The sequence below is a fragment of the Equus asinus genome, chromosome 20 (assembly GCF_041296235.1).
Source record: "Equus asinus isolate D_3611 breed Donkey chromosome 20, EquAss-T2T_v2, whole genome shotgun sequence".
Lineage (NCBI taxonomy): Eukaryota > Metazoa > Chordata > Mammalia > Perissodactyla > Equidae > Equus > Equus asinus.
This window is the reverse complement of record NC_091809.1, coordinates 61,962,358-61,985,084: the sequence shown is the minus strand read 5'-3', so window position 1 is coordinate 61,985,084 and position 22,727 is coordinate 61,962,358. Positions and strand designations below refer to the sequence as shown.

Genomic DNA, 22,727 nt, shown 5'->3' with positions numbered 1-22,727 from the left:
CTAAGGACCAATGCATCCAAGTTTAAAGCTGTGACTCATTTATATTTGAAAGTGAATGAACTTGATTTTTACTAAAAGTTAGTGTATATATTTTCAAACCACCAAAAAAAGTGGAATTAGAACAATTCTTTCTCTTTTATCTTGCCGCTTTGTGAAATGTTTAACTATTTATATGAATCACAAAATTATGGGTAAAATTCTAAACACTTTCTTCAATAACAAATATCTCCCTGACTATTTATTTGGCATTATGCTTTCACTGTTTATTAGTCCTTTATGATTCTGAATGTATTTAAGAAAATTTGATTGTAAATTTAGCAAATAAGTAAATTGTTACCCATCTCTCAAAAAAGAAAGGTATAGGATCCCTCTTCATATGTTAAAGTTAATGATTTATCTCCTTCATATCCATTCAGTATGGTTTCTGGACTGCTTACTTTCATCGTTTGTCAGATTAACAAACATTAAATTTAAGGATCTACATTGTATTAGTATCAAATATACTATTTTAGCATGAAATAATGAGAAGTTTCAAAAGATCTCTTTTACAGTTGGTGAATAATGGAAGGAAAGGCAGAACATTTTAAAGAAGCATTTCTCACCATAGGAACATGACTACAGAATGAGAATTCTGGGACAACATTTATTTATAAAAATATTCAAGTCTTATCATTTCCAAGAAACTATTCTAAAAATCATGTCTTTGATCAATGTAGCCCAAGAAAGGGGAAAGAGACATATGTACTGAGCTATGAATAGATTAACAAACAATAATAGAAATACAAATAATGCACATCATTCTTTTCTGGACCACTTTATTTTCAGGAAAGTATTTTCAAATTGTGCAAATGCAACATAATTTAAGTGAAGACAATTGAACCCCAACTGATGCTATAATCCTTCATATGTGTCAGTGAGTGTTTTGTTAGTTAGAACACTCCAGAATAGTCAAAATGGATTAATGTAATTAATTCGTACAGGCCATTCTAGGCTTCTATAAAATGAAAGTAACGTGACTTTTTCACCCACATTTATAGAAAAAGAACATTTCATATCCTCATTATATTTTGCTAGAACACACAGGTCTTGCTAATCTGGTAAATTCATGCTTGTTTTTACCCACTAGTCCTTGCATGACATATAAAGAGGCAGCAGGTTAGACACTAGGCACCTCTAACCACTTCTATTTCTTGTTTCACTATGCATGAATGGGTTTTATTGGTAGTAGAAAAAATCAATACATAGGAAATATTACAAAGAAATAAAAGAACTATTTCATGTGTTTTAAGTGTATTGTCTAATTCCTTCCTACACTGGCAACTTGTATGCACTATAAATAGAAATAAAGAGTGTGCATATAACCTGAAAATCGTGGTATTTAAAATTGGATGGTAAAGATTTATTTTTAAGGCCCTCCTGTCACTGATTAACAAATAAAAAGAAACCTTGTCTAGACAAGGAGAGAAAAGTAAGTACAAGTTACAAAAGTAGTAATTCTTTAAACTCCTTTTTGCCTTGCCTCTAAATGCTGTGTTATGTTGACAGATCTGGGAAATTTTAGTGGCCGGACAAGAAGTGCAGTCTCTGTGAGGGAAGGCCAGGGGGTTGTTCTGATGTGCTCTCCTCCGCCTCATTCACCAGGTACAGTAGGATCCCATTCTATATTGCTGCTACTCTCTTTTACTATATGCTCATTCTTTTAGACAGTGTATTGACTGGGGAACATTGCAGGTGAAATGTGCATGGTCTTCTTGAAATGTATCAGAGTACCAGATGACTAATTAAAGATCATATACTCTAAATGCCATTGGACAGGAGACTGAGCTCCTATGATAAGACTGTTTTATTTCCATTCTAATTGTTGGCTGTTGAGGTTCTGTCTCTGCCTGCCACCAGTGAGGAATATATTACATGGAGCACAAGGAAAGTGATAAGCTAAGAGAGAGTGAAAACTTTTCAAAATTATTTGGAGTGTCAGAGTTGAGTTAACTGAATACCAACGTGCATCTTGTTTCAGAAGATAAGTCAAAAACTAGATTGTTTATGGTGGTGTTTGTCACACTGGAACAAAAACGGCTAAGAAATATTTTTTCGAGTTTCAAACAGAACTATAATTTACTTATTATTTTTTGGCTACTTGAGCTCTTGTGTGTAAAAGTCATAGTAATAGGTAAGTACTTCATGAGGTTTGAAGTAACAGAATAGTAAACTGTGCTCAGATTAATTATATTCCCTTTTGCGAGCTCTCAGTTAATTATACTCACTTCGTTTGAGTCCTATCATTTGAGATGAGTACCTCAGATCAGATTGTCTATAATATGATTTAAGAGTAGCCAGTATCAGTTAAAGAGAGAGAGAAAGAATCAAATGTCTATTTCTATCTCAGAAATAACAAAGACCTCAAAGTTACCAACTGGAAACAGAATTCAGGATGCTGGTACCTCGATCAATTTTTCTTCTTTGTTTAGTGTGAAAGCCATATTTGTTACTAGGTTGTATTAATAGTGAAGGCATGGAGGTCAGTTTTGTTCTACCATAGATAATTCTTATCATAAATTACAAAAGGACTTCAATCAATTTTTTTTAAAGTTTCTTACTTTTATCTGACCCTCCTTTTAACTTTTTTTAAATTGAAGGAAAAGTAAACTATGTTTCAACAGGAAAATATTTTTGAAAACATTTTCCTTTGAAACTCAGATAATCACTATTAGGACTATTTTCCAAGTAGTTCCCACTTAATTACTATATGTCAGTTCAGTCACTCCAATCCTTCCGTGAGCAATTTGGGGACTTTACAGTAAACATATCTAGTCTTTTCTTGTAAGTGCCATCGAGTCAATTTTGACTCCTAGCAACCTGTGTACAGAGCGCAGAACCCCGCCAGGTCTTTTTAAATCTTCCTCTCACCTTCCTGCGCTACACCAGACAGTGCTCCTCTGCTATTCATAGGGTTTTCATGGCGAGTTTTTTCAGAAGTGGGTGGCCAGGTTCTTCTTCCTAGTCTGTTGGTCGGGAAGCTCCGCTGAAACCTGTCCACCATGAGTGACCCTGCTGGCATTAGAAATACCAGTGGCGTAGCTTTCAGAATCACAAAGCTGCCACAGTATGACGACTGACAAACAGGTGTTGTGATTTCCTAACAAGGAAACAAAACCAGGCTGTGGTGGTGAGAGAGCCAAATTTTAACCACTAGATATTCAGGGCTGGCTATATATCTAGTCTTACTTGCATGCGATTACAGCTTTGGATTGTATCAAGAGAGTATGTGTTTTAACTTTATTTTTATGGATAAGACAAAAAAAATTAGTAGGTTTAGGAGAATCATATAGCATTAATATATGTTATGTGGAACACTGTGTTATTAGAAAGTTTGAAGAGCAGTGTTAGATGAATAACTGTTCGAGAGAAAAAGAAGAAGGAGGGGGCTGGCCCAGTGGCGCAGTGGTTAAGTTCACACGTTCTGCTTCAGTGACCCGGGGCTCACGGGTTTGGATCCCAGATGCAGACCTAGGCACAGCTTTTCAAGCCACGCTGTGGTAGGCGTCCCACATAAAATAAAGGAAGATGGGCATGGATGTTAGCTCAGGGCCAGTCTTCCTCAGCAAAAAGAGGAAGATTGTTGGCAGATGTTAGCTCAGGGCTAATCATCCTCAAAAAAAAAAAAAGAAGATGAGGTGAAAGCAACAGGCTCTGTAGAGGATGAAAGTGTTCATCATCAGACTGACAGAACTTAACAACATGAAGTGACCTATGGGGGAAAAAAGCAAGATTTTCTGACATATAATCTATATTGCAAGGGTGTTGGAATATGTGTAAAAAAAGTGAAATGGGAGAGGATGATATAGGAAGCAAAACTGCAAGATTACACACAGGCAAATTATCCAATTGGCAGATAAAACTATATAGAGAAGATTTCTAATGCGAAAAAATAATATAGTGAATTGCATATGTGGTAAGCATGAGATAAGAATATGTATTAATAATTGATTAAATAAATGAAAATGTGATCTCTGATTGAGATCAATAAGAGTATAGCGAAATGTTGCTATTGTATATGTGTCATAAGAAATATCAGACTGATTATAGAATTTAAGATTGTGGGAGAGGATATATTGTACTAGGTACTCATTTTGGTGTGTTATGTCAAACGATCCACTTAAACATTAGTGTTAGCACCACAAAGTTTTAGAGGACACGTGCATAGCCCAAAATAACAAGAATAGCTCAACATCCAGGCCAATGCCTAACACTTACAGGTGGTAGTTACCCCCTGGTCAGCCAAATCTTATATATCTTTAGCTTTTTTGTTGACATTCTTTTTATGTTCTGGCTCCAGCTGAAATCCAAATTCCCCAGGAAGACATGACTTCCCCTGTAGTCTGTTAAAGTTACAGCTGGTTAGTCTCTCAAATTGTGGGTGTCACTGAAAGTGAGATTGCAACACATATCCTCCTTTCTCCTCATTGCCCATTCTCCCTTCTTCTTCCTTACAAACACTTAGTTTCGAATTTTAAGCCATCATACTCTACACTTCCTTATTAGAAAGATTTACACCCTTCCAGCTCATTTCCCTTCATTTCCTGAAGATTTTACCTCCTGGGTTACTATCAATTTCTTCAGTACTACTCCAGTCTTAATATTTGGTAATTTCAGTAGGTCCCTTACAACACTCTGTCTTCTTCCTTCTGATGAAGAAATGAAAAGCAATAAGAGAAGTTAATATACTGTGGTATATGAAGAAGCCATTTGGTTTAAAACTAATTTGGCCTGACCCTGTCTTTCCAGAAAGGTCTGACGTGGCCTGTCGAGCGTGCATTGTACATCTGCTTTAAACACATACAATGTCCCAAAGCCAAGAATGACGCCCTTAAAGACAGGAATGTATGCCTATCCCTCCATAACAGCATTTCTTTAAAGACAAGCATTTCTTTTCAGAAACTAAGGATTAATTACTGACCTGCTAGCCTCATCTTGTGACCACTGACCTACTGTGCTAGCAAAAGAGCTTGTGACTGTAGTCAAAGAGATATTCCTGTCATATTTTGTATATGTTCCTTGTGCCAAGATGGTATATATCCACGCTGTACACCCCACTTCTTTAGAGTGCTTCCATTCTTAGTGAAGGGTCTCTCCCAGGCTATTGTCCTCAAAACTGGCTCATATAATAAACTACCCCAATTTTTATTTATAGACTGATTATGGATTATTTTCATTTCTTCCAATAATCTTGTTTTATAACAAATTTCAATATAGTCCCTTGATCTGTTGTTACCAACTGCTATGATCTCTCAATTACCACACTTGCAAACATTCTATTCTCTGACCAGCATCTCCTATCTTCTGCTCAATCCTTCTTGGACCCTGATTCCAGGATCCTTTAACCTCATTGAAATCTATATCATTGATCCTACCTCCTTTTCACTCTATGTTCCCTCCTTTGATTCTCACTTTTCTCCTTCAACCATTATTATTGTCTTGCATACAGCCTCAATTTCTTCATATATTCATATATCTTTCACTTCATCACACTGACTTGACAGTTGACAAAACTTATCCTTTAATCCTTATTTTAAATGCAGCTTTCAGCCTACTGCATGTCTGAACCTACTCAGCTTAATATGACTGTGAAAAAGTAGAGTTATGCAGACTAATCTGAACTTAAGATCCAAACTATGAATTTCTAGTTCACTTTAATGCTGACCATAAATTTGATGGAAGAAAAAAAAAAAACAAAGCCCAGTCCTTTTACTGTAATTTTGCCAAATCTTCGATGTGTCTCCCATCCTTCAGTTTTTCTCCTGTGGTCACTCTCAGCTGATAACTGTTGGGGAGAAAAAAATCTTCCTCTGCCCTTCTCTAGGTTCTTCTGGCAAGTCTAAGAATTAAATTGATATGAGGTAGATTAACAGGAAAAAGTACATTGTATATTGTGAAATGAGTAAATAACCTGATATATACTACAAATCTCAGACCCACATTTTTGTCTCATCCAAATAGTCATATAGATTATCATCGCCTACCTGTTTAACTGATGCTTGATTCTATTTTGTTCCTCCTCTTGTTTTACTACCTTCTCTCAATCATAATTAGCTTTTAATTTTATCTTATCAAAATTTTATTATGTGAAGTAAAGTGTTAGAAGTAAAAGTTTACTAATATTTTTATCTCCCCTAGTAGATTATATGTTAAGAGTGATTTCAACTTTGTATGAACATCATAGTGTGTGCTTACGCAAATGTAGATGGTACAGCCTACTCTACACTAGGCTATATGGTACTAGTCTTATGGGACCACTGTTATATATGCGGTCCGCTGTTGACCGAAATGTCATTATGCTGCATATGAGTGTACTTCTCAAGAGGTCAATGTCAATTCCTGTCAGTAACATTTGTGAATGAAAACATCCTGATTGGATACTGAAGTAGTTATTTATCTACCAGGAAACAGATGTATTTTTCTAGACTGTTAAGCACATCTGCTCAAAATGATTCTGGTTGCCAAAAAACACCTCTGTCAGTTTAGTAATTTTGAAATTTGGCATTATATTGTAAAGAAAAGCTCTGCGAAAATGACGAATAAGTCTCATAAAACCTATAACCATACATAGAATTATTTTATAGTTTAGAGGTTATTACTACAGATGCTTTTAAATAAGGAAGTCAGTAATACTATTTTACTTTGAAAATGTTTTAGTCCTATTATGTGCAGAAACATTATCACAGAAGCTTACATTGAAGTAGGATTAAAATTCTTGTACAAACTATTAGGTTGTAGTTAAATATATATATATATATATATATATATATATATATATATATACCACTTTACAATATAGCAATCACATTTTCACATTTACTATATCATGTAATCCTTGCAAAATATCTGAGAATTAAAGATTATTGTCATCCCTGTTGTACTGATAAGGAATCTAAGCTTCAGAAAGATTTAAGTTCTTATACTTAGTAAATGATGGAACCAAGATTTCAACCTTTGATATATTTTATACCATACAATGTGTGTTTAAATTAAAGCTGTACTAAAACTTTTATAACATGAATACAAACAAATCTTTTTTAACAATGGTATTATCAACCTCTCAAAAATAATGCTTATTTTATCGTATCAAACACTGTACATTCAACAAATGTTTATTGAGTGCCTACTGTGTTTTAACTAATGAATTTAGCCTATTTTTATTTATTTTTGCATCTTATATTGTACTAGTCACCTTGCTTTTTCTATGATTCATTTGCCCTCTTTTCGCTTTCACTGTTTTTTAATTAATAAAGCATTTTCAATTAGATTTTTCCCATATGCTCATTTCAAAATTATTTTATTTGTTATTTTAGAAATTATGCATAAAATATTTTTAAATTATTTTATTGAGCTTGCCTTGGTTTATAACATTGTATAAATTTCAGGTGTACATCATTATATTTCAATATGCCTACTTAAAATCATTTTGATCACTTTAAATGTGATTGCTCTTGGTGATTAATTGATCCATTCATTCATTGGACAACAGAATTTGAGGAAGAAAAAGAACTCAAGTTTATAGCTCTGTGACTATTTCCTATCAACTAAGAAATAGAGTTGGTTTAGGACAGAATAAGTTAATTGGGTTGTAGATATATCCACTGTTAGATACCTATAGATATGACAGAATACTGGATATATAAGTCTGAAGTCTAAGAAAGGGATCAGGAGACTATATTAGGCATAATCAGCATAGTTGTCTCACGAGTAATTACAAGATTGGTTGGGACCTCTGAGAGAAAGTGTTTACTGTGTAAACATCATACAGTTCTCTTTATATAGCAAACACTGTGGAAAAACAATAAAACTAATTGTTTTGTTTCTGTGATGCCAACCAGTTTAAGTGGCTGCTAATTACTGGTGGAATTTGTGCATTTATATGGTATGGTTTAAGCAGATCTCAAATCAACATTGCAATTACTTATATCTACAGCGTAGTTTTTTTACCTCCAAAGGGTTGTGAGGATTAAATTAACTGCTTAGATGCAGAAGATTCATTGACTATTTAAGGATTGTATTGTTGTAGTTCTCAAATATACAAGATCTAGAAGCCTTAAAGGTTAATGCACCTTCTAGATGCCCAGGAATACCAGGGGCTCCATGATTGTGAAAGAGAGAAGCTTATATCCTCAAGAGAAGGTAGACAGAATTAATATTTGGCATCTCTATTATTTGGAGAAAACTCTAAGAGATCCTAAGACAAGGTACAAAAAAGAGAATAAAAGTTGCAAGCCCTCTCCCTACAACCTTGACGTTCAATAGAAGAAACACTAGAGTACATAAAGTCACTTGTAGCCAAAAAAGCATAAAATATAAGAAATACGTTTCAAAAAATTTTTATCATTTTCCTTATTCTACTGCCGAGACCGCTAGCTTATTCTCAGTTCTATCAGCCTAGTATCTTTTTGCCTTGGTGATCTTGTGGGATTGAGTCCCAGGCAAAATAAATCCCCAGTCACTGATATATTTGGCTCCCTACAAATTCAAAACCATAGATACAGGTCCAGCTCTCTTAAACATGTTCTCCAAGGCAAGCAGTATCTTTATCACCACTCCTTTAATCACAGAATTGTGGTGACACCCGTGTCACTCATGGGGAATACTAATGCTGCATGTATACTGGGTCTCAAAGTGAAGAAATATAAAACCCTAATAAATGGTTATATAGGAAGCACCAAGGAAACTGGATTAACGGTATTGTGTGAATATTTGCAGACTAAACATTTTATTTCTTCATATATGTTTCAAGCCATCATAGAATATAGCCGAATTTATAAAGTAATGAGCTACAGCAAAGTCTACGTCTGAGCACACAACAAACACAGGAGCGTAATGCACTTGGTTGCCCCTTTAACACTTTCTCATTGTAAACTCTCTAATACATAGTTTATTCAATTTAGAAAAATAAAATAGCAAAGGTCACTGAAAGGCTAAGGGCCCTGGTCCTGCCCTGGTTACTAAAGCTTAGCAACCCCTCATTCCCTGTAGCCCTGAGATGATGCCCCTCTGAAGTATCGGTTAGGATAGGGTTAAGAAGACCTGCAGTTCTCATATCTAAGCTCTAACACTTCAGCTGAGACACTTCCAATTAAAGAAGAAAAATAAATTTGTTAGATTGAAAATATTTCTACCTCAATTTCAACTTAAAACAGGTAGACAGGTTTGCCAGCCTCAGATCAGCTGTAGAACCAGGTGCGATATAAGTAAACAAATCCAGAGAATATAAGTAGGTGGTCCCCCAAACAGTGCAATCCCAAGAATACTAGACAGTCTCTGCTTCCAAATAGTACACTACAATATGCCATAATATTTCACCTAGGGTGTGGACTCAGATAGCCAGGGATTCCCATCCTGCCTCTGACAAGTACTGTTGGCTTTGTTTGTTAAATTAATCCTATCTTACTTGTAAAGAGGAAATAATAAAAACTACCTCACAGAATTGTTTGAAAATTAAAAGATAGTTTACGTAAAGCAATTAGCCCAATGCTTGGAGTATAGTAAGCATTACATATAATGTCTTGAAGATCTATCTTCAAGAATCTTCTTTAAATTGCAAATTCTTGTGAGAGAGGTGACACCTTAAATCATTATCTGCTAACATTAATATCCAGTTGGCAGGGATTGGTTGACATCAAGCTGACAGCAAGGCAACTGGGAGATGAGTGGCCCTTGGAAATGTGAATCTGAGCGTTTGAGATGGGAAAAGGATCAATGAAAGGAGAAATTAACCCTGACAAGAAGTGAAAGGCCGCCAGGTATCACTGCTATCTTCAGGGTGCCTCTTTATCCTAGGATAGCTGGTACCAGATATTACTCCCTTAGAGCAAATGTATACAAAATTGGAACCAAAATTTCACAGAGGCGAAAATAAAACATTTTGGCTGATATTTTTTCTCAAAAAATGAAATTATACACTGCCAAATTTAAATCTGATAACAAAAATTTTGTTATAATTGCAAGCATGAGGAAAAAAACAACTCAAGAAGTATTTTTACCACCCTTCTTCTCACAAAATAGTAAGATAGCATGACATCCCATGCTTCATATTTAACTTTTGTACCAAGATCACAAAAAGTAATTTTCCCCCCTCAAAATTTGAGGAGTTCAGCAATTTTCACAAGACCTTTCTTAATTATTTGATTTTAAATCACTATATATGGAACCACGTAGGGTCTGCATTCTTGCAGTTTCTGGTCAGTTGCTCAAATCTTCATTTGTTAATAGCTATGCTCTAATGATTGGAGCCATTTTGCAAATTTGCCTTTATTAAGTTCATGAAATCCACAACTTTTGCAAGATTTGCAGTTTCACTTTGCAATATATTAGTATTGTATTCTCACTTGTTATAAATAATTGACCCAAAAGAGATTGGCAAGATGCAAAACTGATAGATTCTAGTGCTAAAAAAGGAAGAATGTTTGGATTGAAACAAATTTTTTAAATGATCACTTAATCGTCATTACTGTCATGTGATTATGATTTTTCTTCCTTAAAAAAGTCTTGTAATCATGTGGACTTGAGTTACATTATTTAGACACAGGGCAGTCTATTGTTAAGTTCTGACCAGGGCCAGTCATCTCATTAGGATAAAGAGAAAAAGAAAAGAAACCGGTATTTTACATTTTCTATATAGTATCTTATTTCATATTTATCCCTACATTGTAAGTTTATTATTGGCACCTCCATTTTATAAATGGGGATATTGAAACTCAGAGAGAAACCTGTCTAAAGTGCCACATCTAATAAATAAAATGACAGAGATTCAGGCCTGTGTAATTCCAAGCCCAGTGTCCTCTTGACTATATCATACAGTCCTTACACAACATCATCCTGAAATTTTTTTGAAAACTCCTATTTTGGGTATGCACAGGCCACTTCAATGTTTGTTACACCAATTCAATGAATACGTAATTTCATCAATTATTTTTATTGACTTGACTAAATTGTTAACTGAATAGAACATTCAGCACTGCCAAAATCAAGTATGTCAACAATATGTGAAGTTGAGTAGCGTATATGTAGAAATTTGAATATTTTTACCAAGTGGGATAATGCAGTCTTATGTCTCTATCTCAACAGTTTTTTAGAAGCCAGACAGGATATGGGAGAATACAAGTTCGTTCAATAAAATGAGAGAGAAATAAAGAAATTATTTTTTATTAGGCATGTTTTCTGATGTGAGTAACAAAATAATTTTATACCCTTAAATTACACAGAAAAAGACTGTTTCAACCCAAACCATGCTATCCAGTGAAGCATTTGTAACAAGAGCTTTAACTGATTGCTTGGTAGTTTCTGAACTTCATGCTTATAAACTAATACATTTTGACATTCTTTTAAAATTTTCACCAATCAGTTTTAAAATGTATGCCTTTATTCTTTTCTTGCTTGAGCTGCACTTCGTCGCAATACATTCTCCAGATGTCACTGGAAAGGAAAACTCAGGGTGTTTTGGAGTGTTTGGTTTTTTACCTATATCTGACAAAATTTATACATAGAAAGCCAAATATCACAAAGCAAATGCTTCAACTTGGGGTTTGTTTTCAAATATTCAGACACAGCAGAAGAGAAAAGATTTAGAACATTGCAATAACCCTTTTTTTACTTCTTATATTTGTTTGGGATTTCTACATAGAGCAGCTCAGGTTTATTTAATTATTTTTGGGTGTTTAATTGGATTTGACCATATATTCCCAATTCCTTTAAGAATATACTCTGATTTTTTTCCTCTTTATGAGATACTCTAAACAGAAGAGTATGGAAAATAGTGGGCCAGGAAAGCAAGCTGCTCACTCAATTGGTTATTGGCTCATATTACCTGGAATAACGAGTGTTTTCATGTTGTATTGATATGAATCCCCACTTTCACTTGATTTGGGCAAGGCAGTTGAACAAACAGTCAAATTAGCATGGTAAAATGCAGCCAAATCAGATTGAATTGATGAGCTTATAAATTAAAAGGCCTCACATTTTCTGAAAAAATGATTACTCCTTTCTTCTCACATGCTGTGATGTACCAAAGAAATCATATTTTCTCATTGACCCTGAGTCAATAAGGGAAGATGATCAAAAGAAACACACATAATGGAGTCAGATAGTTGAGTGTGAATCCTGATTATACCATTTGCTAGAATGTTGGTTCTGAGGATGAGGAATAAAATTTACCCTAGACTCAGTTTCTACCCTTGAAAAACGGGACTAATAAGAGCCCTGAGCTTATATATTGCTCTAAAACAATATATATGTATTATTTTTTCCCAGACTTCTTTTCAGGTAATTAAATAGTACAATAGATCTTTGAGAGAAACAGTAGTCACATTGATTCAAAAAAGAAAAACCAAGGAAAGTAAATAGCCACGCTGGCTTTAAATGAAGATCGATTAGCATAGAAAACAATAGAATCAACAATGCCAGAGTCCAGTTCTTTGTTTTCTTCTCTGAGAAATCTTACTACTCTTTGTCCACTTTGTAGTTTGCTCACCGAACTAAGAAGAATCTCATCAAACTTAAATTCCTTTCAATCAAGGTCAGCAAACTTTTTCTGTACATGGACAAATAGTAAATATTTTTGGCTTTGTGGGCCATATAGTTTATGTCACAGCTACTCAGCTCTGAGTCTGAAGCATTGTATAGCCACAGACAATACAAAAATAAATGAGGGAACCTGTGTTGTAATAAAACATTATTTATGGACAGTAGCATTTAAATTCCATATACTTTTCATCTATCTTGTGAATTTTTTTTTCAACTATTTAACTATGTGAAACCCATTTCTATTTCATAAAGCTTGTAGTTCATAAAGAAGCAGGCAGCAAACCCAAATTCTCTTCCTAGACCTATTTTTTAAGAGGCTCCCTTGATAAGGTCTTTTTCCCCCTAATTCTTCATGACCCTTCCCTCTTTTTACAATATATATGTTGGGGGGGGAGAGGCAGGAAATAAATATACATCATTTGACATTTTTTAGTTGCATATGGCAGAAACTTAATTCAAAATAGCTTCAGCTTAACCTAAACAGGGCATGTATTGGCTCTTGACCAATTCTTTAAAAGAACTATAGCATATGTGTTTAATTTTTGGGTTCTGGGGTTAGAAAAATTATGTTTACTATTTATTTAATCATATTTAATATAAATCTTACTTTAGAGAAATAGAAATAAATAGAAAATATTTTCTTCATTTAGGAATTTTAATTAATGCTCTCAATTGGAAAATTAATGTTTGAATCATTAATGCTTTTTACTCCATTTTATATCATTTATTAAATATGGATTACTTTTAATTTGCTTTACAAAGGTGTAATTAACGTATAACGAATATCTGCAGTTTTGTGTACACTTCAATGAGCTTTAAGAATAAAGAATACAGTCATGTAACTACTACCCTTAGAACATTTCCGTCGCCAGAAGTTCTCTAAACTCTTCCCAATCAATTTCTTCCCCCAGCTCCCACCCCTGGCATCCACTGATCTGCTTTCTGTACTGACATTTTGTCTTCTCGGGAAATTCTTTTAAAGAAAATCATACAACATGTCATCTTTTGAGCCTGGCTTCTTTCACTTAGCATAATGTTTTTGAGATTTATCCATGTTACTGAGTCAATAATTACTTCCTTTTGATAGAATAATATTCCATTGTCTCAATATACCACAGTTTGTTTATGCATTCACCAGCTGCTGATGATGGACTGTTCTAAAATTTAGGCTATTATGAATAAATCTGCTATGAGCATTTGAGTATAAACCTTTGAATGAAGAATATATATCTTTGTGTGATTTTTTATTTTATTGCAGGTATGTACATAATCTTCATTGTCTCCCTGCATGCAACTTGCTTTTAGCATTTATATCTGTGCAGCTATATGAAAATCTTGTTCCTACTCTTATGTTGCTATCATTCTATAGTTGAAAGTGTGTATATAATTTTAATGCTAGTATCTATTGTTTGCTTTCTTTTGGAATGACATACATTTTTCTTTTCTATAAATATGGACTCTTTATAACACACATATTGTCTTCCTTTCCGAGTTAAGATTCCTTCAATTTCTATTTGGAAAAAAGAAAAGAAATAGAGGATAACTAATGCTGATGCCATTGAAATGATCATACAAATAACAGTGGTTATATTTCTTTTATTTTATTTGAAGAATATATTTCTTAAGGTAGAGAGTTTAGCTATATCTATGCAGTTTCTAGACAGAATCATTTGGAATTTTAACCAACTACACATATTAATTAGTATATGTTCCAGCTTAAATACCAACTGACAATTGGTAAAAATCCTAATTTATATTAGAGAATCATGCACTCATTATATAAGCCATCAGGGTCTAATTGTTATATTTATCCCATATAAACATTATCTAAATTATTATTACCACTTTCCTCCCTACCTCCATTCCTTTCAAAGAAGCAGAAGAAATAATTATTATATACACAATGGTTCAAACAGAATTGACAATAATCTATGATGAAATTGAAAAATAAACTAAGGATATACATAATATATATGTAATATATGTATAAGCAATAATATATAATATAAAAGACTATTCTGAAAAAATACAAATGTTTGTGTTGCAAAAGTAATAATATCAAGAAAGGAGAAACTACATCTCCAGCCTATATTTATCCTCACATATATGTATATTTATATCTATGTCTGTATCTTTGTATTTATTTTATAAGATATAAGGAGATTAATAAATCAGTAACAGCTTGATATCCTTCAGATTCTATAAAAATGTGACCTAGATGTAGTGTATTGAAGCTAGCCTTTCTCAACCACGGTTTCATAAAGAAATTAAGAACCACAGAAGATGATTTGAGTGACTCTTTTCTCAGTTCTTCCAAGAATGCTACATAGCTAGTACAGTTCTAAATGAATAGAGGTCAATTTTTTATATACGATACATGCCTTAGGACATTAGGGATTTGACTTTTCCAATAAGCAATATATTAGAAGCATCATTATATTACAAAAATTATTTGCTCTCCAGTTTTAACAACTGCATAGTATTCTAGAAAAATAATATAATTTATTTAACCTCTACCCTGATGTTTGGTATTTGAGTTTTTAAAGATTTGTTGTTATTGTAAATAGCTTTACAATGAACATTGATAGATATCTCTGTATATTCTAAATTATTGCTTTATACTAAATTCATAGAGGTGAGATTTCCTTGTGAAAGAATCAACAGTAAGTTCGTTGGTAAGTTTTGTCAAAATGCCCTCCAAACAGAGTGCAACAATGTGAGTCAGCCTCATCTAGTCATCAGTGCACGAGTTGTGAAGCTCTCCTCTTAGTACACTTGTGCTCCAGTTAGTGTTACCCCTTGCCAAACCTCTGAACTCCAAATCCTTGGACTTTGCTGGCCCTCTGTCTGGGGAACAGGAAGAGCAGGTCTATTCCCCAGGCCCTCTCTCATCCTGTCTCGCTGGAATCCAGTTCCCTTTTAGTTTTGTAAAGGTCTTCATTGCCTTTCCCTCACATGTGCTCTGACTGTCCTTCTCTAGTTTCGTTTTGTCCTTCTGTCTGGAATAAAGAAATCTTTACCAAGGATGATAAATATCAGGGGGTGAGGAAACAAAGATCCACCTTCCCATTGGCTGATTCTCTTAAAATACAATTAGCATGTTGCCTAAGCAAACATGCAGTTAGTTTTCTTTCAGGTGTTTCAGTTTGTAAAGTTCTAGTACTATGTATTGCTTGCTTTTTTTTTTCTTCAGAGAGTAATAGGAAGTAAGCGCGTTACCCAATTAATCCTCCGAAGGGTCTCCCCTTTTCCTTTTCCTTACTGCCTGCTGTTAAGTGCTTAGCTGCAAGTAGCATTTTTGGACCAAATGAGAAGAAATCCAGACTTTCTCATAATAGTGAAAGGGTTATATGTGAATCTAATTAAAAAGCCCAGACAATACCTAATACCATAGCCTTCTCTCTGTCTAGCCTGCTGGTGGGTTGGCATTCCAGTGAGAGTCAAGGTGTATGGAAGATAATAGTCTCTGGGGATCAAGCAGACAGATGTGACTAAGAAAATGAAGAAAGTAAAATCTTAAGCACCACTGTCATTATTGTCTCATCATACAAACACGCAAAACAGCCTCGGTTGGTGTAGAAGTCCATTGTCTTAAGTGTGGGGTTCTCCTTAAACATTAAGCACAAGTGAGGCAGGGGTATGGTATAGAAACCTATTCTTTCATTAACAAACGAATGAAAGAAAACAATATTTATAGAATTCTTACCACATGGGAGCACAGGGCTAAGCTTATGCATGGATTAATCAATTTAATACAGTATGTATAAAATATATCTTCATATTATTATTTTTCCGATGAAAACACTGAGGGGAAATGGAAAAAAGAGGATTCTTTAGCTAGTTCTATGATGTTTCTAAATTTATTTGTGTATTTAAGATAGCCTTTTCAAATGGGTTCTTTTTTTTTTTATCTTGTTAAGCAGAATTTCTTTAGACCCATAAAAATATAAAAGCACTGGGGCTCTAATTAGAATATGCCCATGTATGATGGGGCGAGGACAAGTCAGCTGCTAAGAGCTGCTGTCCCAAGATTGCCTTGCAAAGCCAGTCTGGAGGTTAGTGATATAAATGCTTTCTTTTATGCTGTTCTTACATATTGCAAAGAGGCATTAAGCTAACTAGCATCGAAAATGAGTGCCCTTAGACATGGCAGATCATTCATTGGAACCGTTCTTCCCCTCAGGGAGAATGAAAGTCTGGAGAGAGAGAACTGGCTGACCTCGCCCAATTAACACAGTCCCGAAGCAGGCAGAACGGCCAGCAGTGACAGGACTGTGCTTCAGGGATGTGTGTTCCAGGGCTGCGGTCCAGGTTATGTCAACAAGGATCATTCTGGGTGCCATTTAAGCAGCTCTATATTGGACATGAGAGAAAGACGGAAGGGGAAAAGATAAGGGGAAACTATGGGCTATTTTTCTTAAAATGTACTTGAGAACTTTGCTTTTCCCTTAGGTCACAAGCTCTTTCTGAGCCTGTGTGCAGCCGCAGCCTGAAGCTTGACCAACAGGTCAGGAAGACGGGAAAGTATTGTAATAGCAGCACTGCTTTTCCAAGGGAAACCAAATCTCCTAAATGTTACAACGCTTAAGTCTGAAGTTTAACTAATAGAATGTCTTTAATCTAGAAATTGAGCCAGGCAGCAGTAAACTGTAGAAGGTTTAGCCTGCATTGAAAATACACATCGTTACATTTTATATCTTGCCTTCTGTTTAATAAAAGAAAAAGAAAATCCCCCAAAATCCATTATTAAAGATATAGAACCCCGCTTTCTGGTTTTGGGTAGTGCTCATATCATGCAAATGGGCTCTAAAGCTTTTAAAATAAATATTGTCTATTTTTTCTAAGAATGGGATCCAACAACAAAAATTCAACAAAGAACTCAGATTCTGAATGATTTTATGGAGGAGGGGATGTGATTTGTGCAAATATAGTTCCTGTTTTAATAGTTTCTGAATCTGTGGCCCCGATTTCAGGGAAGTCTTCACAGTTTCAGTTACTTCCTAAGATTCTGGTTGCAACTATACCCACGCCACTTTCTCTCTGTTTTGTAATGGAAAAAAAACCACCTAATTTTATTAATCCTTAATTTCAGTTCTATAAAATTGAGATCACCAATTATATTATCACGAATCATAGAGAATGCTTAGAAAAACACGTTGCACATAGTAAGTGCTTAATATATGTACAGGTACTAAAACATTTACTATGTGACATGTAAGAGAAAACTTCATTCTTTGGAACAATCAGATCTTGTATCTTTTTTGGGGAATTAAGGCATATAATGGGAAGTGAGGCTAGTAATGGCCCTGAATTATTTTAAGCCAAATCAGACGGAAGAAAATAGATTAATTCAAGCCAATTGAATTAGGATAACCTTAGAATTTTTGTCCTTATATATAGATTGGTCCTGTCTCAAAAATCTTCTTTAGCTAGAAGATACTCTGAATTAATAACATCATTTCATTTAGTAAATGCTTTCTAGGCACCAAGCATCAAGCTACGTACTTTGCTTAAGTCACTTCTATTTAATCTTTACAGAATAATATGAAGGAAAGCATATCTCCATTTTCAAAACAGGACAACGAAGACTGAGGAACATTCAGTAACTTGTCCAAGGAAACATGGAGAATAAGTGGTGAAGGCAAGGTTTAAAAAAATAAAAACTAGAAATTTAGGTAAAAGAAATTATTTGCCTCGTATCTAAAATAGTATGTACATGATTTGACTCACTCTAGATTGTGAGTTCTTACAATTTATTACTGTTGGTAAACACTGACTTTTGTGTAGCTTTGCCCAGAGTAGACTAACTTTTATTGCTGGTTTACCAACCATCCAATGTTTCTAAAGTAATATCTGTAGTCTAAAAAACAACGTAAAAAACGTAGAATCTTATAAATCATGCCAATAAAATTCCTTAGAACAGTGATTTAATAACCTGGAAATTTCTCTAACAATGTAAGAGACCAATTCCTTTCCTCTCTATTTAGCTCAGACCCCAAGTACCTTAAATATTCATGCAGATAGTTTCCTCCTCCTCCTGTATTTATGTTTACTATAAATTTGCATTTTGTTTACTATAAATTTGCATTTTGTTTCCATTATCTTGAATTAATTTATATGGGCTTCATTTTTAATACAATCAAATAAGTTCTGAAAATAAATGTTTCATTATTTAAAAAATGTGAGAAAAAAGTAACCTCAAATGATTAAGTAAAAAGAAGTAAATTAAATGCGTGTTTTCAGATTTCACATGTAACTTACAAGTCTGTATGTTTGCAGGGTAATTTATTTATACAGAATCAAACAACTTAAAAGCTCACTAAGTGAACTTTCTTCAACACCCCATCCACTTTTATATAAAGAAGATAAAAATGACAATCTGATAGTGTTTATGTTGTGTCATTGTGTCAATATATACTCAACCCCATCTTTGATATATAAAATAATTATTTAGACAATTAATAGGGAAAAAATGGTCTGAAACATTATCAGAGTATTAAGTTCTATTTTGATTCATTAAACGAAAAGTAAATAATGTTCCTTACAGTTTTGTGCTGTGAATATGATTTCGTCCCAATTTTAATTCAATTCAACAAACTGTAATGAGCATCTATTCTATATATATATATATTTTGTGGAGCTAAGATCACGAAAGAGTTATAATACTCGGCCCTTAAAAATAAAATGAGTGAACAGCCTGGTGGCGTAGTGGTTAAATTTTCCCACTTCAGTGGCCCAGGGTTCGTGGGTTCGGATCCTGGGTGCAGACCTACTTATTACTCATCAAGACACACTGTGGCAGGGGCTGGCCTGGTGGTGCAGCAGTTAAGTTTGCACATTCCACTTCAGTAGCCCCAGGTTCCCTGGTTTGGATCCCAGGACTTCATGAGAGAGTTAATAAAATCAGTGCCGTATTGCTGCCCTGTTCTACAGCAAAGAGCCACCATTGGAAAGTATGTGTTTTCCCCAGACAGATTAAAGCATTTATTTGATGGCATTTCTTTGTAATTAAAAGAAAAATTGAGGCTGAGTTAAAAGTAATAATGCAAAAACTATTCAGTGAAGCAAAATCCCAAAATGGTGGTCTGATAGCAAATGAACCAATAAAAAAACAGGGATGACATGATTTTTATTAACAAAACTTCACCACAAACTTTGAATCAGTAGTTTCGAAAGAAATAAACAAGTCAAAAAATATATATAACTTAGAACTGTGCTAATAGTTTCTCCTAATTGATCATTTAAAATTCTTATGTTTCATTCATTTTCTCTTCTACTTCCAAAATTTGTGAAAGCAATTAATAATCATGTTGTTACTTCTATAAATTATGCTTACTTTACACCAACCTAATTGGCTCTATAAAACTCAGCCAACTAGCTAGAATATTGATATTTGTTCAAGTCTCATGTCCTGATCAAAACATGTCTATATCAGAATACATGTATTCCCAGGGGTCCTGAAACAAATTTCCACATAAATAATTTTAATTATTTTACTTATTTCCTTGTAAATGGGAAAACTCTACTCAAAATCTTAGTTTCCAAAATATTTATGTTATGACACATGGTATGAAATATTTTTACTATTGCATTCATTCTCTATCCATTTGACAATATTTAGTGTGTGTCAGCCGTTTTCACAATACTGAAAGCTGAGGGGTATGGTGGTGAACAAAATAGGTAAGGTTCCTGCCTTAAGAAAACTCACGTTGCAGTGCAGAAGACAGCCAATCAGAGGTAAATATATATCTCTACACACACACAGAGTATTGATAGGGCTAGTTTAGGTGAGCTGGTCAGGGAGGACCTCCCAGAGCAAGCCAGTTGAGCAGAGACCTAAAAGAAGCTAAGCAGTGAGCTGTGCAAATATCTGGGGAAGAACATTTCAGGCTAAGGCAAACACTCAGGCACGTGTCTTAAGCTGAAAATTAACAGCAAAAGGTCAGTGTGACTGTGGTGGACTAAAGAAAGGAAAGACAGTGTTAAGGTTAAAGAGATACCCAGGGGCAAAATCATGTAGGGTCTTATAGGATTTATGACTCTAGTTTATTATCAAGCTTTGAAGAAATAATATAAGAAAACATCTTATTTCGCTAAAGATGAAACAAAAAAATGCTGCGTTCATCATCAGAAAGGGATTTATAAACTGTTTACTTAACATTATTGTGAGTTAGAAACTATTTACACAACTAGAGTAATGATATGTGATGTACTTTGGGGCAGTTCAAGATATCCCCAACTATCTTTAGTGGTAACGTGACTTTCTTTTTAATGTTTCTAAATATAAACTAAGTAATTTTGTTTTTTCAAATGGATGCCACATTTGTACAATAAGCATATGACACAGCCCTTGCTCTAGATGAATACATAATCTGGTAGAGAATATGACATATCCGTATAGAACAGAGAACAATAAGAGAACATAGTCGGTGCCAATACCAGAGGAGTGTGTCATGTGGATGATGAGTGGGGAGTAGGGAGACTGTATAATTTATTTGATATCCAAACTGGAACATTTTTGAAAGTAAAAGGGAGGACTATTAATAATCTTGCTAGGAAAAATGGTGTAAATTGTCACTGTTCCAGGCAAATCAGGACACAAGTTAATGATATATCTATAGAATTTCAGAAGTGTTCATTGTAAATTAAAGTGACTGTGAAGCTTTCTTCAAGAAGTTGGCACCTGCACTTGGCTTCTGTCTAGGCATGCAACTGGGCAGAAGAAAGGTGGGAATGCATTCTAGTCCAGGGAAATAACATTATAAGAGACATATCACTTTGAGAGTCACTCTATCTAAGATGAAGCCTCAATGATTATGAAGAGTGGGAGATAAATAATAGATGTTAAGAAAGAGATGGGTTGGGCTGGCCCTCTGGCCTAGTGGTTAAGTTTGGCACACTCCACTTTGGTGGCCTGGGTTGATGGGTTTGGATCCCCAGTATGTACCTACACCACTCATCAGCCATGCTGTGGCAGCGACCCACACATAAAGTAGGGGAAGACTGGCACAGATATTAGCTAAGCTCTTATCTACCTCAAGTGAAAAAAAGAGGAAGATTGGGTGTGGATGTTAGCTCAGGGCTAATTTTCCTCAGCAAAAAAAAAAAGAAAGAAAGAAAGAAAGAGATGAATCGAGGTACAAAAACAAAGCAGATTGTGATATATCACATGAGTTTGAAATTCCATGAAAAATCTCAAGAGTCACTTAAGGTCTATTGGTAGGCATGTGACGTGAATGGAGTACCACTCCACCTAAAGTCCAACTTGCTGTGAGATGAGAATATTGCAGAGCAACATATAGTATAAAATATACAGATGTTTTAATTTTGCATAATTTATATGCTGTTGCATGATAAATCAGAATAAGACTAGCATATGGGCATATTACTGACATGCAAAGTCAAACCCCTCTTTTATGCATAAATATATTTTTAAGTAAAAGGAAATGTGTTATGAGGTTTTTAGAGTGATGGCTAGATTGATTCTGGAAAAAGGATGAACATAACAAAAATTATATGTTTATATATGTTAACATTTTAGATAATAAAGACTATTTATGAACACCTACTATAGTCTTGAAATTATGTTAACACTTTTTCTGAAATTTCTCCCCAAATCCTATGAGCTGAGTGTTATTATGAATATTTTACAGATGAATAAACAGAAGTGAAGAAGTCGGGGAATTAGCTGAAAACTGCACAGCTGTTAGGTGATAGTGCAAAGATTCAGACACATTTTGCATTGGTATAAAGTCCATAATTTTTTCCATGGTGCCACCTTACCTTACACCTATGCGTGTGGTTGCTGAGTTGAGCCCCACGTGTCTCAGTTCTTGTACAGAGGTCCCAATTGGAATAGGAAGCTGGTACTTAATACACATTTCATTTCGCTCTACTATGATATGATTTTTGTGAGTACCAACATTTTAAGCTTTCCTTTCCACTAAAAATAAGGGATAAGTACTATTATTAAAAAAAAGAAATCATCTTCCTGCTCTGCCCATTTTCTGATATGATGTATCCTGATAGTTCCTTTTTTTTGCTTTTTGGGGAAGACTGGCCCTGAGCTAACATCTGTGCCCATCTCCCTCTACTTTATATGTGGGACCCCTGCCACAGCATGGCTTGATAAGCAGTGCATAGGTCTGCACCTAGGA

General features: G+C 34.5%; 1 protein-coding gene across 3 annotated transcripts in view; it reads left to right on the top strand.

Moving 5' to 3' along the window:
- The window catches only part of CNTN5 (contactin 5), a 1,141,798-nt gene that overhangs the window by 789,024 nt on the left and 330,047 nt on the right, over positions 1-22,727 (top strand). For all 3 annotated transcript variants that reach the window (XM_070490393.1, XM_070490391.1, XM_070490392.1), the window contains one exon: positions 1,546-1,641. In XM_070490393.1, coding sequence (XP_070346494.1) covers positions 1,546-1,641 — 96 coding nt within the window. The remainder of the gene's footprint in view (positions 1-1,545; positions 1,642-22,727) is intronic.